The sequence below is a fragment of the Carassius gibelio genome, chromosome B1 (genome assembly GCF_023724105.1).
Source record: "Carassius gibelio isolate Cgi1373 ecotype wild population from Czech Republic chromosome B1, carGib1.2-hapl.c, whole genome shotgun sequence".
Classification (NCBI taxonomy): domain Eukaryota; kingdom Metazoa; phylum Chordata; class Actinopteri; order Cypriniformes; family Cyprinidae; genus Carassius; species Carassius gibelio.
The window spans coordinates 30131839-30145983 of record NC_068396.1 but is presented as its reverse complement, the minus strand read 5'-3'; the positions used below and the strand labels follow the sequence as shown (position 1 = coordinate 30145983).

The 14145-nt window shown below is 35.3% G+C and overlaps 1 protein-coding gene across 2 annotated transcripts in view; it reads right to left on the bottom strand.

The window, feature by feature from the left end:
- meis1a (Meis homeobox 1 a) overlaps positions 1-11117 on the bottom strand; it is a 23637-nt gene extending 12520 nt beyond the window's left edge. Inside the window, exons 1-8 of one of the 2 annotated variants that reach the window (XM_052545934.1) lie at positions 10735-11117; positions 9560-9753; positions 8509-8647; positions 8314-8364; positions 8114-8164; positions 7841-7987; positions 5295-5400; positions 2570-2715 (exon numbers count right to left, since the gene is read on the bottom strand). In XM_052545934.1, coding sequence (XP_052401894.1) covers positions 2570-2715; positions 5295-5400; positions 7841-7987; positions 8114-8164; positions 8314-8364; positions 8509-8647; positions 9560-9753; positions 10735-10746 — 846 coding nt within the window. In that variant the 5' untranslated portion in view covers positions 10747-11117. The remainder of the gene's footprint in view (positions 1-2569; positions 2716-5294; positions 5401-7840; positions 7988-8113; positions 8165-8313; positions 8365-8508; positions 8648-9559; positions 9754-10734) is intronic. The other variant, XM_052545935.1, reaches the window with a different exon arrangement.
- Between the last annotated feature and the right edge of the window lie 3028 nt (positions 11118-14145).

Sequence of the window (14145 nt, the reverse complement as noted above, 5' to 3'; positions counted from 1 at the left end):
ATAAAAATCGAAAGCACCTTTTTCGACTATAAAGATCCGTTTCTGCATTTGAAAGGTTCTGTGGATGTTGTGTTTGTAAGCGTGTAAGAGGATCTTTTGAACCATGTATACAGCATCACCAAATTAGCCAATATTTGGCCAAATCAAGTATTGTGGCAAATCAGCAGAAATGTTTTTTTCAAGATACAGATCCAAACTTGCATATTTTTGGGACGCAAAACTTAATGCAACTCTTTCTCATGCAGCAATAAACTGTCCAAACCAAAAAAAAAAAAAAAGTGCAGTAAAAGTAGTCAAAATGAGTCATGGGTCTTGAGCAACAGTAAGAATGCAGAAAATAATGACTGGGTGAACTATTCCTTTGGAATGGGCGCAGTAGAATTAAAGGGTAATCAGCGAGCGGAGGTCTGCGAAATCACATTTACCACTGACAAACACGAATATGGAGATTGAAAATGATCAGAGCCTGGGAAGAGGCAGGGTGGAAAACATATGAATCAGGTTTTGCATGAGCTTCTCGTGTTTCTGAACTTCAAACAGCAGGATGCAGTAACGTCTGCGATGTGTGGCTGCTGGAGCTGAATGGATCGGGCAACTGTACGGGAATAAAGGTTGGGGGCGCGTTCTTTTACACCCACGACCTTTAACCCCCTAATGATCTCAGGGAATGTTGTAATGTCATCTATCTGCATGCTAACCACCTTATTCGGCGCCTGAAGGAAAGCCCTCGCGTCTACAACCCACAGTCTGTTTCATTGTTCACCTCCAAATCACTGTGAAGTACGTTTAGGTGTTTGTGCGCTGCTACAAAATATCTGCACAATAATGTTATGTGATTATTGTCATTCTAATTCATTAGTTGATCATGTATTGGTTTAGGCCTGTGCTTTAGCAAGGTTTGGCACTGTTGCTAAATCACACAACAGCCCAAATAATCATCTGATACAAAACATGCAAAGTAAAATGGTCTCTTTATTTTACCACTCCATATTGAAATAATTATAAATATATCAACACTTCTTGCATTTTATTCACCATCTTGGATAGATTTTTTCCAGCTTGTGCATATGGGACTGACTCCTCTTTGAAGGATATTTATGATTCTGCCAGTTTGGCAAAAATAAAAGATCTCATTTTTCTTTGCCGTTCAAAGGTTTGGGATCAGTTTAGGATTTTTTTTTTTTAATGAAAAGTCAGTAAAACAGGGGAGAGAAAGAACAGTAATTTGTGAAATAGTATTATAATTTAAAATAACCATTTTCTACATGAATAAATGTTCAAATGTAATTTATTCTTGTGATGTAAAGCTGAATTTACAGCATCATTACTCACATGATCCTTCAGACGTGTCTTTACTGTCACTTCTAAACAATTTATTGCGTTTTTACTGAATGAAAGTACTTATTCCATTCATGAATATATATATATATATATAGGCTTTGGAATCTACTATATATTACCAAATATATTTTAAATATATTTCAAAATATACAAAAAAGATCCAAAAGTATAAATGTAAATGTATTTTCTACCAATATATATTTTAATAATTTTTTAATCTATTTTAAAAATATAAATATGTATATTTAAATGCATTTAAAATGTATATTTTGATAAAAATGTATGCAGTGTGGTTCGCACATGTTTAGCTCATTCCTGTCCTCTCATGACTCCAAACGATAGTAAAAATACAAAAGAATAAAAGCAATCTGAAAGCAAAAAAAAAACTTCCTTAATGTTGGTTGCTCAGGCAGCCTTGTGTTCTGCTGCTTCACATCTGCTGTCAAGAAGGCAACAAACTACTCACTAATTACCCCATCTAAATCACAGCCTTTATGTGGGACACATATGAGCTAGTGTTTATGCGGCAGTGTGAGCGCTTATTTGTTTGGAAGGAGATTCAACAAGTTTCCGAATGAGAGAGAAGGAAATTAAGGCTGCAGAAAAAACGTCTTGTCAATTCTCTGAAAGCAGTATCACTGATTACATATTCAAAGCTTGAGGGAGGGGGAGGGGCTCCGAGTCGTGCCCGCCCACTTTACCATGGAAACCGTTATCACACTTTACACATGACAACAGTACGGAAACCCTGCTTGTGTTTCATCCCAATACATCGTTACACCAGTCATTAGTGCATCTGTGTGTGTGTGTGTGTTCACTACTAGCTTCCAGGCACTGTGGGAGCGTCACTGAGCTTGAAGTAATGTAGCCGTGCAGGTACAGACACGCCGCATGAGCTTCTTATCTTGTTCTGTGCATCTGTAAGCTGTTTTATAGGTTTATATGTGGGTATTGATGACCTTCAGATTAAGTTTACAAATAAAGAAACTTTAGGTAACATGATAACTAGTAACGCACATTCACCCGCACTTTCATTAATCTTAACTGAACGTTAATAATTCAGAAAACCTATTGTTTACAGTTATATTGCATACAGTTTAATGACTTTTGGCTTTAGTTCTGCATATTCTGCTTTGGTTTTTACCCCGTGAGAAAGTAACACGCCATGTAAATTAAGATTATAGAGCTTGATTTGCATGAAGACTGGGGAAGCAGAGAGGTGTTTTACCGAGAGGTGCTGGAACAGCCATGCCCTCATGATGTTGGTGGCAACTTTGGGAAAAATGCCTCTTTTCTTGTTGTTCTTCCTCTCTTTATCAGGGTCTTCCTCCTCTCCGGTGCTTGGAGACGCAACACTCTGATCCAGAAAGTCACCTGGGGAAAAGAAAGCAATTACAGAGCATTAACAGATGTTAGATAATATTCTCCGTAGTTGCATTGGCTGCATTCGTTTTCGATTCTTTGTAATGCTTTTAAAGTGCCCCTTTTATGGATTTTTTTAAATGACCTTTCATGCAGTGTGTAACACAGCTCACAGTGAATGAAAACAAGTTTAACATTTAAAAGTGCACCGTGTATAAAGTTATTGTCTCTCTCTCAAAAAAAGAGTTGACTCTGAATCATTGATGTCAACATGAAATATTAGCATACTGCCATCCCACTTGTTGGTCTTTTCATGTTGGTCTGAATGAAAATGCAAATTCATTATTTGCCACTAGATGGTGCTTTTGGAGCGATAAAAATAGCGGTTTCCTCTGTAATGCTGTACACAAAGCAGCACTGCGCTCACAAACGCTTCTTTATCAGGCATCACAGGCTCATGATGGAAGGAAACAGACCAATCACCGCAGATTAGCATCATGCAAAGTAGGGCTTTGGAAAAATGAATCGTTGAGCGAATCATTTAGGAGACGTTGAGCAAGTAAGGTGAAAAAAAAGCATATTATAAGAGTAAAAGTGTTTTTTGACCTTACACCTGTTGTTGGGGACTCCCAAAACCAAAATTTAAACCTTTCATTTCCACTTTGAACATTGTAGAAACCATTTAAACTGGGTTTTAACATTTCAAAAACCTTCTAAAACATCCTAAAGCATATTTAGCTTGATGTTTATTTTCCACTAATAAAGTACATCACAAGTACTTTATTCATTTTCATTCATCATAATTTGAGCATGATTACGCTGATCGTGTCTTTTTATCACAAAAGTATGATCACATTACTTTTTAATTATGCTCTAACACATCATTACAACTGTAATTCTCCGAAGTTCTGGTTGATGTGGTTTCACCATCTCTGAAGTGTTTTGTTAGCAGTTAGTTTTATTTAAGGGCTCATATCCTGAGGAGCCAAATTCTCCTTTTGTACTGTAACAAACAGAAAGTTTTTAGAGCTATAAATGTCATCCCTTGTGAAAATGACCATTTATTAGGAATAATCAGAAAAACAACTTGTTTTGAAGCTGTTGCAACTTTCTGATGTCAGACAGAAAATAAAACTGCAATGTAAAAAGTGTTTAAGATGCAGCTGTTACCTTAAAGAGCCATTTCTACATGGTTAAAGGTAGTTTTGTTGGTATAACTTAATGTATGTAGGACGATTCAGTGATGTTTGATAATACTTTTGACAATGATCTCCTTTTACATGAAAAGAAGGCATTTAGATAAAACCATACTGGCAAAAAACTGTGCTTTAATTTTATGCATTAGAAGGAGGGTACAAAATGTCATGAAAATAAAACTATTTTTTAAAACAAACTAAAAAAAACTGACAAAGCAAAAAAAAAAAAAAGTATAACTTGCCCTCTTTTTAAATCAATCTTAAAACTAAAAAAGATAATATGGAGTTTACAGTAATAAAAAATCTTAACAATTGATAATCTTTAAAATCATTAAAAAAAAACTTTTATACTTAAGCATCAGAAAGAGGGAACAAAATGTAATGAGAATTCAATTATAGGTCTTTTTGAAAACAAATTTGACAAAAAAAAAAGTAAAAAAATGGCATGGGCCCTTTAAATTCAGTCTAAAAAACCTATAACAAATGTTTACATTATAAAAAGTCTTAGCCATTAATAATCTTAAAAGCATAGTAGCTCTTTAGTTTTATGCATCAAAAAAGACATGAAAATTAATTTTGACAAAAAAAGTTAAAAGGTTTGACATGGCTCCTTGACCTGAAAGCTTAAAAAAAGTAAATAATAAAGTCAAGCAAATGTTTGAAATATTAAAAGTATTAAACATTAGTAGTCTTAAAAGCATAATGAGGGGGAAAATAGCCCTTTGTGTTTATGCATCAGAAAGAGGGCGCAAAATGTCAAGTTTTTGAACACAAAACTGACATAGAAAGTAAAAAGGTGTGACACAGCTCCTTTAAATTTGTCAAAACTTAAAATGACGTCAACCAAACATTTACAGTATAAGCAATGCTCTAGGACAGACTCGATGCTTTACACATTTAACCGTGTGTTTGTCTGTCTGTTGTTTCTCTTTCTCAGGTAGTGAGATATTCTGTCTGAGACAGACTCACAGCTGCTGTGCTGAGGCACAGCGAACAAAACACACACACACACACACACACACACACACACACACACACACACACACACAGATGCGGTGCTCCGGGAAGTATGTACTCTGGTTTTTATTGGCCATGGTTGGTGCTCAGAGCAGAGGAGCCCAGAGAAGAGTCTTTATATCCATCATGCACCATTTCCTGTCCAACACACATCCACACACACACACGAGCGGCTGCAGTTATTTAGGAGCAGTCAACCAGTGTGTGTACTTGCATGTTTGTGTGTGCGTGTGCAGTCAGAGACCCCCGTGGCGGTGCTAAAGTGTAAATGTATGCTAGAGATGACAAACCTGCAGTAGATCTGTTTCACTTGGCACAGAGCGAGGCCTTCTCAAACACTTGCGTGTGTATCTGTAGCGTAGCGTGTGAGTGTGTTACCGTGCTCGCTGCTGTTGTCTCCATTGTGTGAGCTGGGCCGTCTACTGCAGGCCGCAGGAGCTTCAGAAGAATGAACAGATGCTGCGTCGTCCTCCCTCCAGAACGCCTAGAGAGAGACAGACAGGTAGACAGAGTAATAAGCTGCGTTCAGTGTAATATACCATTGCTTAAGTACAGTATAGCGTTGCATACCAGAGGCGTGCTGTAAGGAGTAATACAGAACACATGCTGGAAGAGCAAACAGTTGAAGAGCACTACGGACTGCTGTATATAAACACACGTGCGCGTGCACACACAAACATCTGCGCAGAAATTATAAGACAAACAAACGCATTCACATAAACATACAGGATATTTTGAAAACCCATCTTGTCGGATTTAACAGAGTGAATGAAGCGGATGGATACGGGCCGGGATGCTGATTGGTCAGTTGAGCATTTGAACTGTGCTAAAATACATATAATATAATAACAGCTATGACGTGAAACACCTGTGCATCTGGCCAGTGTGTGTATTACTGCACACTGCACACACAGACCAGCGATGAACGCTGCATGTCAGTGACAGCTAAATATTTTTATTATGTTGTTAAGATGCAATCTGATCAGTGTGTTGCATTTAACTGGCACTAAACCTAGAGAGAAATGTCTTAACCAGGGGTCAGCAACCATTCACACATGAGCGATAAGAGCAAGACGGATTCATATTAGAAGAGACTGGGGCTAGTTGTCACGATTTTGACTCCAATTACTATTTCTTATAGAATTGTTAATTGTTAATTGTTAAAAGTAGTTCAAAGTTTTCATTTAAAAAAGAACTTTGCTGTGTTATTGTCTTTTTCTTTTATTTTTTTGTGCTAAAAAAGTCAAATTAATTGTTTTTGCATTTTTAAAAAAACTAATTTTCCAAGAAAATCTCATATAACAGCTGTATGCAAAATAAAAATCTAACAATTATGTATATATTTATATTTATATATTTATATTTATATATATATATATATATATATATATATATATATATATATATATATATATATATATATAAATATAAATATAAATATTTTTTTTTTTTTCAATTGTCCCTGTCACCCAAATGCAATTACCTAAACATGATGACATTAGTATGATATTTTAGCTTTTAGAGGGTTTTGAACTAGGTGCTTAAAACCAACTTTCAAAATCACTGTTATGGGATTTTTTTGTGTGTAACTGCCCTAATCTTCAACTAGTTTCCCATGTGACAACTTGCCCCTGTCAATTATATATATATATATATATATATATATATATATATATATATATATATATATATATATATATATGTATTTCATTTATTTATTTAAAAATGTTAAAGTAATTTATATCTACATTCCAAATTACATGTTTTATTCTGTTATGAGTTGTTTTGGAAAGCAAATGCTTCAAAATTGAGTCAAAATAAAGTAAGTGGTTTACTTTTCGGGATCCAGTGCCAATTGTGCACAGAATAGCAACATACTTTGGTCTTCTCAGAATAATACTTTGTATAAATAAGGAGATGTTCAACATCTCTGCACAATAAGCAGACAAACTTGTGACATGCTTATAATACTGTAACTCAAAATGTTCAACTAGACAAAGGTAATCCCTAATGTTTCAAATGCAATGACGGTGCCTCTTAAAACCACATGATTAAGAGAAATGCACTTATTATAACATGACACCAAACTCACAGAGTACAGCAAACATATGTGCAAACACTGCAGTAAAGAGAAAAACATGCTTCAGTGATGTGCATTAGCCATTGAAGACACACACAGCACACTTGATAATCAACACTTCCCAAGTTTGCTGCATTTATATATATTTAATTATGCATAACATGGACACTGTAATGTGAAGAGTTACATTTCACCTCAAAAGAGCAAAAATGATTCATTATAAAATGACAGAAGATTGATTATCCGCTGTTATTTAATACAGACAAGGAGGATGGATAGTCTGTGGCCGTATTGTATCACATGAAACAGGAGTTTCAGGCCTCCCCACTAAAACAAACTGTCTGGATAGTGTTTCAAGTTTGCTTCGCTATTTATTGAACGATGAAATTATAATGTCAAAATATATTAATGTTTTACGGAAAGAGTATATTTTAGATGCCTTTACGTTTACTGATTTATTTATTATACAGGCATAAAAAAAACATTTTTTAATGCACAAATATTCCAAATAATCTCTTACTAAAGCTGCATGCAAATAAATATAGACACATTTAAAAACATAGGTTTGTTAACAAAAAGGCCCATAAATCTTGATTATATATATATATATATATATATATATATATATATATATATATATATATAAATATATATATATATATATATATATATCCATTTATATTTATTTCCACATTTATGTTCTATGTTAGCATCTATTAAACTTTTCCTATAACAATTCAAGTTTTAATGAAAAAGCTCTAGTGGCTTCCTGGCTCTGTACAAAGCATGAATATACAGCATTCAAAAGCAACCAAAAGTAGAAAGATGTGAGCTGAAGACTTGCCGTGTCTGTCCCGCCCGGGGTGCGTGTAAATTCCTCTCCATCAGATCTGGATCCCCCCTCTTTATCATCCACCATCAGATCAGTGGGCATCTTCCCCTTCAGACAGCTGATGTAGCGGTGACAGAAATTGTCACACAGCTCATGCACCTACGATAAGTGCACAATTCAGCATCAGTGATCGGCCTTTATGATATTAACATGATGTAGGCCACGTCGCTCAGAATAATAATAATAATAATAATAAAATAGAAGTAGTAGTAAGTGAAAGCCAACCTTCTCTAATTCGAGGAGATGAAATCGTAACACTTGTATGGCTTGAATCATCTAAAACGAAACGACATTTCACGTCGCAAAAAATGCTTTGTGATTATTGTTTCATTTTATTCAGCAATCAAATTGGACTTGAATTTCGTCAAGTAAAATTATTAGCATATAAATAAACAAAAAAAATCTCAAACCACAGGGCGACCTACCAAATTATCCAAGTCTGGATTGGACGAGAAGAAAGGTTTTTCCGCCCTTATCTGAAATTAAACAATAGCGATCGTATCGTCAGACTGTAATATCGAGGCACAGTTTTCACACATGATTTCCACATGGGCTGCGTTGTCGGAGGCTGATATTAGTGAAGCTTGTTGCAGATATAGAGGGGTAAACGTGGGCCTGACCTGTTTTGAGAATACTGTAATATCTTCGTCGAAGGACTCGGACGAGCAGACGTCTCCGGTCACTCCGCTCTCTCGCGGCGTACAGGTCGCCAATTCACATTTCTCAAAAACTAGTGCAAGCAGAGGAAAGAGAGGGTGCCTGCAAAACAAATCACATCCAGTGGCGTTTACAGACGATTTGTGGCGAAAATAAACGCTTTGTTAGTCCACAAGCACAGCACTTTCAGGCTCGAGGCACTCTTTTTTAACAATAAAAATGAAATATGAAATTAAATCTATTTTTTATGTGAAATTTTAAGTTATTTTAATTCCAGGTTCATGCAAAATGTATGGTTGTTTATGGGAAAAAAAAGATCATTCTGGCATTGCAATAAATGTGGCCTTGGACCACAAAACCAGTCATAAGGGCCTTTTTTTATTTAGATTTATACATCATCTGAAAGCTTAATAAGCTTTGCATTTTTGTATGGTTTGTTAGGATGGGACAATATTTGATCGAGATACGACTATTAGAATATCTGGAAATTGAGAGTGCAAAAAAATTATAAAAAAAAATATTAAGAAAATCACATTTAAAAGTTGTCCAAATGAAGTTCTTAGCAATGCACATTATTAATCAAAAAATACGTTTTGATATATTTACGGAAATACATTTACTAAATGTCTTCATGGAACATGATCTTGGCTTAAAAGATTTTTAATTTATTTTTTGCATAAAAGAAAAATCGTTCATTTTGACCCGATCAACCCGTGCGACTGCTTTCGTGCTCCACATATCGTTAAAAGCTGGTGTAAATGAGGGAAGTAGCTACATTTAATTTGTGCTGAATTTCTATTTTATTAAAATCCCACTGTCTAGCCTACATATAAACTTTTCAGTGTTTTTTCCCAGTAGGCTATTCCAGTAAAAAGTAGCTAGTCTAACAGAAAATTATAAATTATTAGCACAATATAACAAGCGACTACACTGGAAAATATTTCGCATGGAAATTCTACCCTACAGCCGAACTCATCTGCATAATAAAACTCATAGTCTACTAATCTCACATACCCGTAAATGGCGTCTTTATCCCGTTTGAGTGCGTCGTTAACGGGCGACGGGACGCCGGGAGCCGGGAGGAACTGGTGAAGCGGCGGCCCGTGACCCATATGCACCGCCTGCATCGCTCTTGCCGCGTGAGGATCCCCGTACATCGGAGACGGGATCCCGACCGCATCCCTCCCGTAGTGGACCAGATCCTCGTACTGAGCACAGTCAAAACGTGCAAGTTAAAATCAGACCGAGACTTGGTTGTACACACATCTTGCAAACGTTGACAGGCTATAACAACAGCCAAGGAAGGGAACAAAGCTCTATTTGTTTAAAAGGTTATAAACTGAGCATCAAAAACTAATTAACGAATTACACGTCAGTATAGATTCAAACTGAAAAAATAATTAAAGGCGGAACAGTTTTAATTTTTAGGCTCTTTGTGGCTTCTAAATGTGCCAGAACGTGCAAAAGAAAATATGAATGAATTGCAATTAAAACATTTTTAACACCTACAAATAAATAAACAAATTTATAAATACACACACGGAAAATTTCAATCCACATCTAATGTCAAATTTAAATGAATGCTATCTTAAAATTACCGTATCATGAGAAACCGACATCTGGCTAAAACGAAATATTTCTTATAAGGCTATTTTCTTTTTATTTCTACTCGGTTTTCTTGTAGTTTACTGGAATAAAAAATAAAAGAATTTATAATTCAAAATATGTCTTGAAATAACAGTGAAATTTAGCAATGTTTTAACGGTGTATAAAAATAATTATTGTTATCAGTCTCGGATAAGCATCCAACCAGAGAAATATGAGTTATGGACAGGCTGTGTGCATCAAGTTACGCTTTTGGCTGTCAGCTAGCCTATATAAGGAATTAGTCGAGATAATTTCAAAATAAAAAATACTAATTTGAATTTGATACCAATTAAAATGATTTTAGACGGAAATGAAAAACGGCGTGCTACAACAAATGGAAATATATGGGAGTTCATTTTTTTTGGTGGTTTCACTTGTTGCTGTGTGTATTCCTAAACAACTTAGGTGTTTAAACACACATTATTCATTCAAGGTATTAAAGGACATCTGACTGTAATTACGTCCATTTTTAGCAGCTTTCTAGTTGAATTCGTCTTGACGGCCACGTTTGAGTGTTTTTTGTTGCGGAGGTTTTTACGCACCCGTTGCGCCATGAGGACTCCGTGTCACCGACTCCCTGCTCTCAACGCGTCCGGGTCTCAGTGCAGCGAGGCCGGCAAGCCCCACACCGCATTCAAAACTCTCCCGAACACCCAGCTCAAGTGCCCCTGATGAACAATAACATCGTAATCCACCCAAATACTCCTGCTCAGCTTTCGAAACAAACGCAAAGCTGGCTATCAGTAAATTAGAAATCCAGTTCTCGACGCTCCGAGATAACCAAAGTGCGCTTCGGATGTTTGCTCTGCTTTCTATTTCCAGTCGAAGATTTGTAGCCAAAGGCTGGACAAGCAAACTCCATTCGGGTGTTTGATCGCTTGGCTGGTTTATTCTTAATGCAATAACACCTCTATGAGATGTGAGGAGCGTGGAGAGGGAGGAGGAGGAGGAGAGGGCACTTGGACTTCTTAAAGGAGACGTACACAAAGACCAAAGCGAACCCGTGCGTAAAGAGCGCACAAATGTATTCCGAGCATGCAGGCCACTGGAATAAAAAATCCTGTATAGCTTTCAGAAACCAAATTTCATACCAGACAAGATTTTTTTCATACTTGGACCTAAGCTAGCTAACAGTCTGAAAGTACAAGGTAACAAATGAGCAGCTTAGATTTACCACTGGCCGCTGTTTTCTAACTAGATACCATTTCGTGTCTCAATACTACATGAAATTATATTAAAAAAACATCCTAATAATGGGACGTAATGACACCTTCTAAAAGTTTTTAAAAAATTTGGAGGAAACTGAACTATCTAGCATTTTTTGCTATTTAAATTTCTAAAAGCTTGAAAAATACAAAAATTAAACACTGTAGGCTTTAGGTTTGATTTATTAAATCTTCTAATTACCATAAATTAAACATTGTAGGCTATAGGTTTGATTTACTAAATGCATCTTCTTATTTACATAAATTAAACACTGAATAGGTTTAATTTACTAAATAATGCATCTAATTATAGTCAGAGAACGAAAAGGACCAGCAGTGATCTAATGTAAGCTGAATTTATTAACCATCCTTATGGCGCCCTCTACTGACATGATTTGTGTTGAAAAATAAAACAAAATAAAACAATAAATAAAACAACCACCACTTTTTACCAGGAGGGGGCGGCATTTGAACGGATTTGAGTCGACACGTAGAGCATGGACTGAATTTGGGTTTAGACTACAATTGAGTTTAAAACGGCTTCACTACTCTTGACAAACTCCACTATTACAGATTTCTCTGCGTTTTTAGTGTGTATTTTAAAACAGTATTTAATCTTAAATACTCTGTGTTTTCTCAAGTCTACAAAATCTGCTTGTATTTTTTGTTTCAGAAAACATTTCACGTAAACTAGCAATGGTATTTTAATATCTTTGCCTCTGACTGGAAACTCCTGATTCAAGTTCAACAGCCGCCACATTTTATAAACTTATCTATTTGTTTTTGAGACTAACTGGTCAAGATTTAGGCCCAATGTATATTACATGCACATTACATAAAGAAATTGCTTAGAAAAATAAAATGTATATTTGTCTACAGAACCATAGATCATAACATGCTACAAGCGGATCAACCTGCAACTGAGGCTTCTGCTCACCTCATGTCTGATTGCTTCTCAAGATGTACTGACAATCACATAAGCAGATGACAGAATAAACAAAATAAAACCTTTACAAATTATGCAACTTTTCTAGTGAAATATGGAACAGTTTTGCTCAATTATGCTCAGCTCTAAGATTTTTTATCTGTATCTTGCACTCTTTATTATTTTCTAAGTAGCCTAAATGTATAGTTAAAGTCATGTTTACATACATCTTGCAGAATCTGCAAAATACTAATAATAAAAAAAAGGATCATAAATCACGTTGCTTTATTTAGTATACCTTTCAGATAACAGACGTTTACATACAGTCCGCAAGACATAATAATATCTGCATTTATACAAACAAAGCTGTTCAAAACTTTATATATTGATTATCTATATACTGTGCATCATTACTTGAATGATTCAGATCTTTTTTTTTAATTATTTGTCAGTCCTGTTCTGCAATGATCTTCACACAAATCCTCCAGGTCTTGTAGATTCTTTGGTTTCCCTTCACACTGGTGACAACTGAGGGACTCATACAGGCTGAAAACATTCACTGATGTTTAAGAAGGAACACAATGCATTAAAAACAAAGGTGAGTAAACATTTGCACAGGATGACTGGGAGGAAATTGTTCTTATTTTGCTCCTGGAAAATATATAAGTATTTTATGTAACTTCTGAAGGGCAGTACTAAAAAGATCTTTAAACAAAATAATGACCACCCATCATCATGCTCAAAAGTTTACACCCCCTGGCTCTTAAAGGGAGAGTTCACCCAAAAAAATGGTAATTTACTCACCCTTAAGTTTCTCCAAACCTGTACGAGAGAAGTCAATGGCTACCGTCAACATTTTGGATATCCCAGTATTTTGTCTTGAGCATCAGTGAATGTTTGCAGTTTTGATTATCCAGGTGACAACACAGTATTAAGCATTAAAAATCATACGTATTATAAAATAGTAGTACTAAATAACACAAAATGCATTTTTTTATAATCCCCCTTTTTATATTATAAAAATGTTGCAGTTATATAAAGGATGAATTAAATTATTCATTTACATTTTGTCATTTAGCAAACACTTTTATCTAAAGTGACTTAGAAATGAGGGTAATAGAAGCAAACAAAACCAACAAAGAGTAATAATATGCAATAGCGTCTCAGTTAGCCTCAGGCAGTACACTTAGCAATTTCTGGAGGGGGGGGGGGGTTGGCTAGAGAGTATAATGCTAGTGTTATAGGCCTTTTTTAAAAGAAAACAAGCAGAAAAAGAGAGTGCAAGTGTTAAGAGTTTAAGTGTTTTTTTATAAAATAGAATTAGAATATTTCATTAGAATGTTACATATATTTATATTAGCTCTTTGAGCATGTGAAAGGCGCATTATAAATACATTTATTTATTATATATAACATTTATTTTAAATTACTTTTTGTGCAATAAACAACCCCAAGTTGTCTCTTTTTCTTGCAAGACACATTAGATAAAGTATTAAAATATCCTTTAAATGCATTTTGATTAAATCTAATACAATTTAATGATGATTCAATTTCAATTTACCCCAAAAAGCTTTTAAATTAAGCCAAAAACCTATGAATTATGAATCAAATTAAGTCTGACCAACCACTGCAAAATAATACTGCCCCATAGTTTGCAGAATGTCACGCAGTCCTAGAACCAGGCCTTTGTGGTAGATGGCTTGTTCTAGTCCCATACGTCTTGCATCTTAGACCAGCTAGAAACCAGCTTGCAATACGTAAACTGGATTTCCAGCAGCACCAGAACACATATATGTGACCCTGGACCACAAATTGCATGGGTA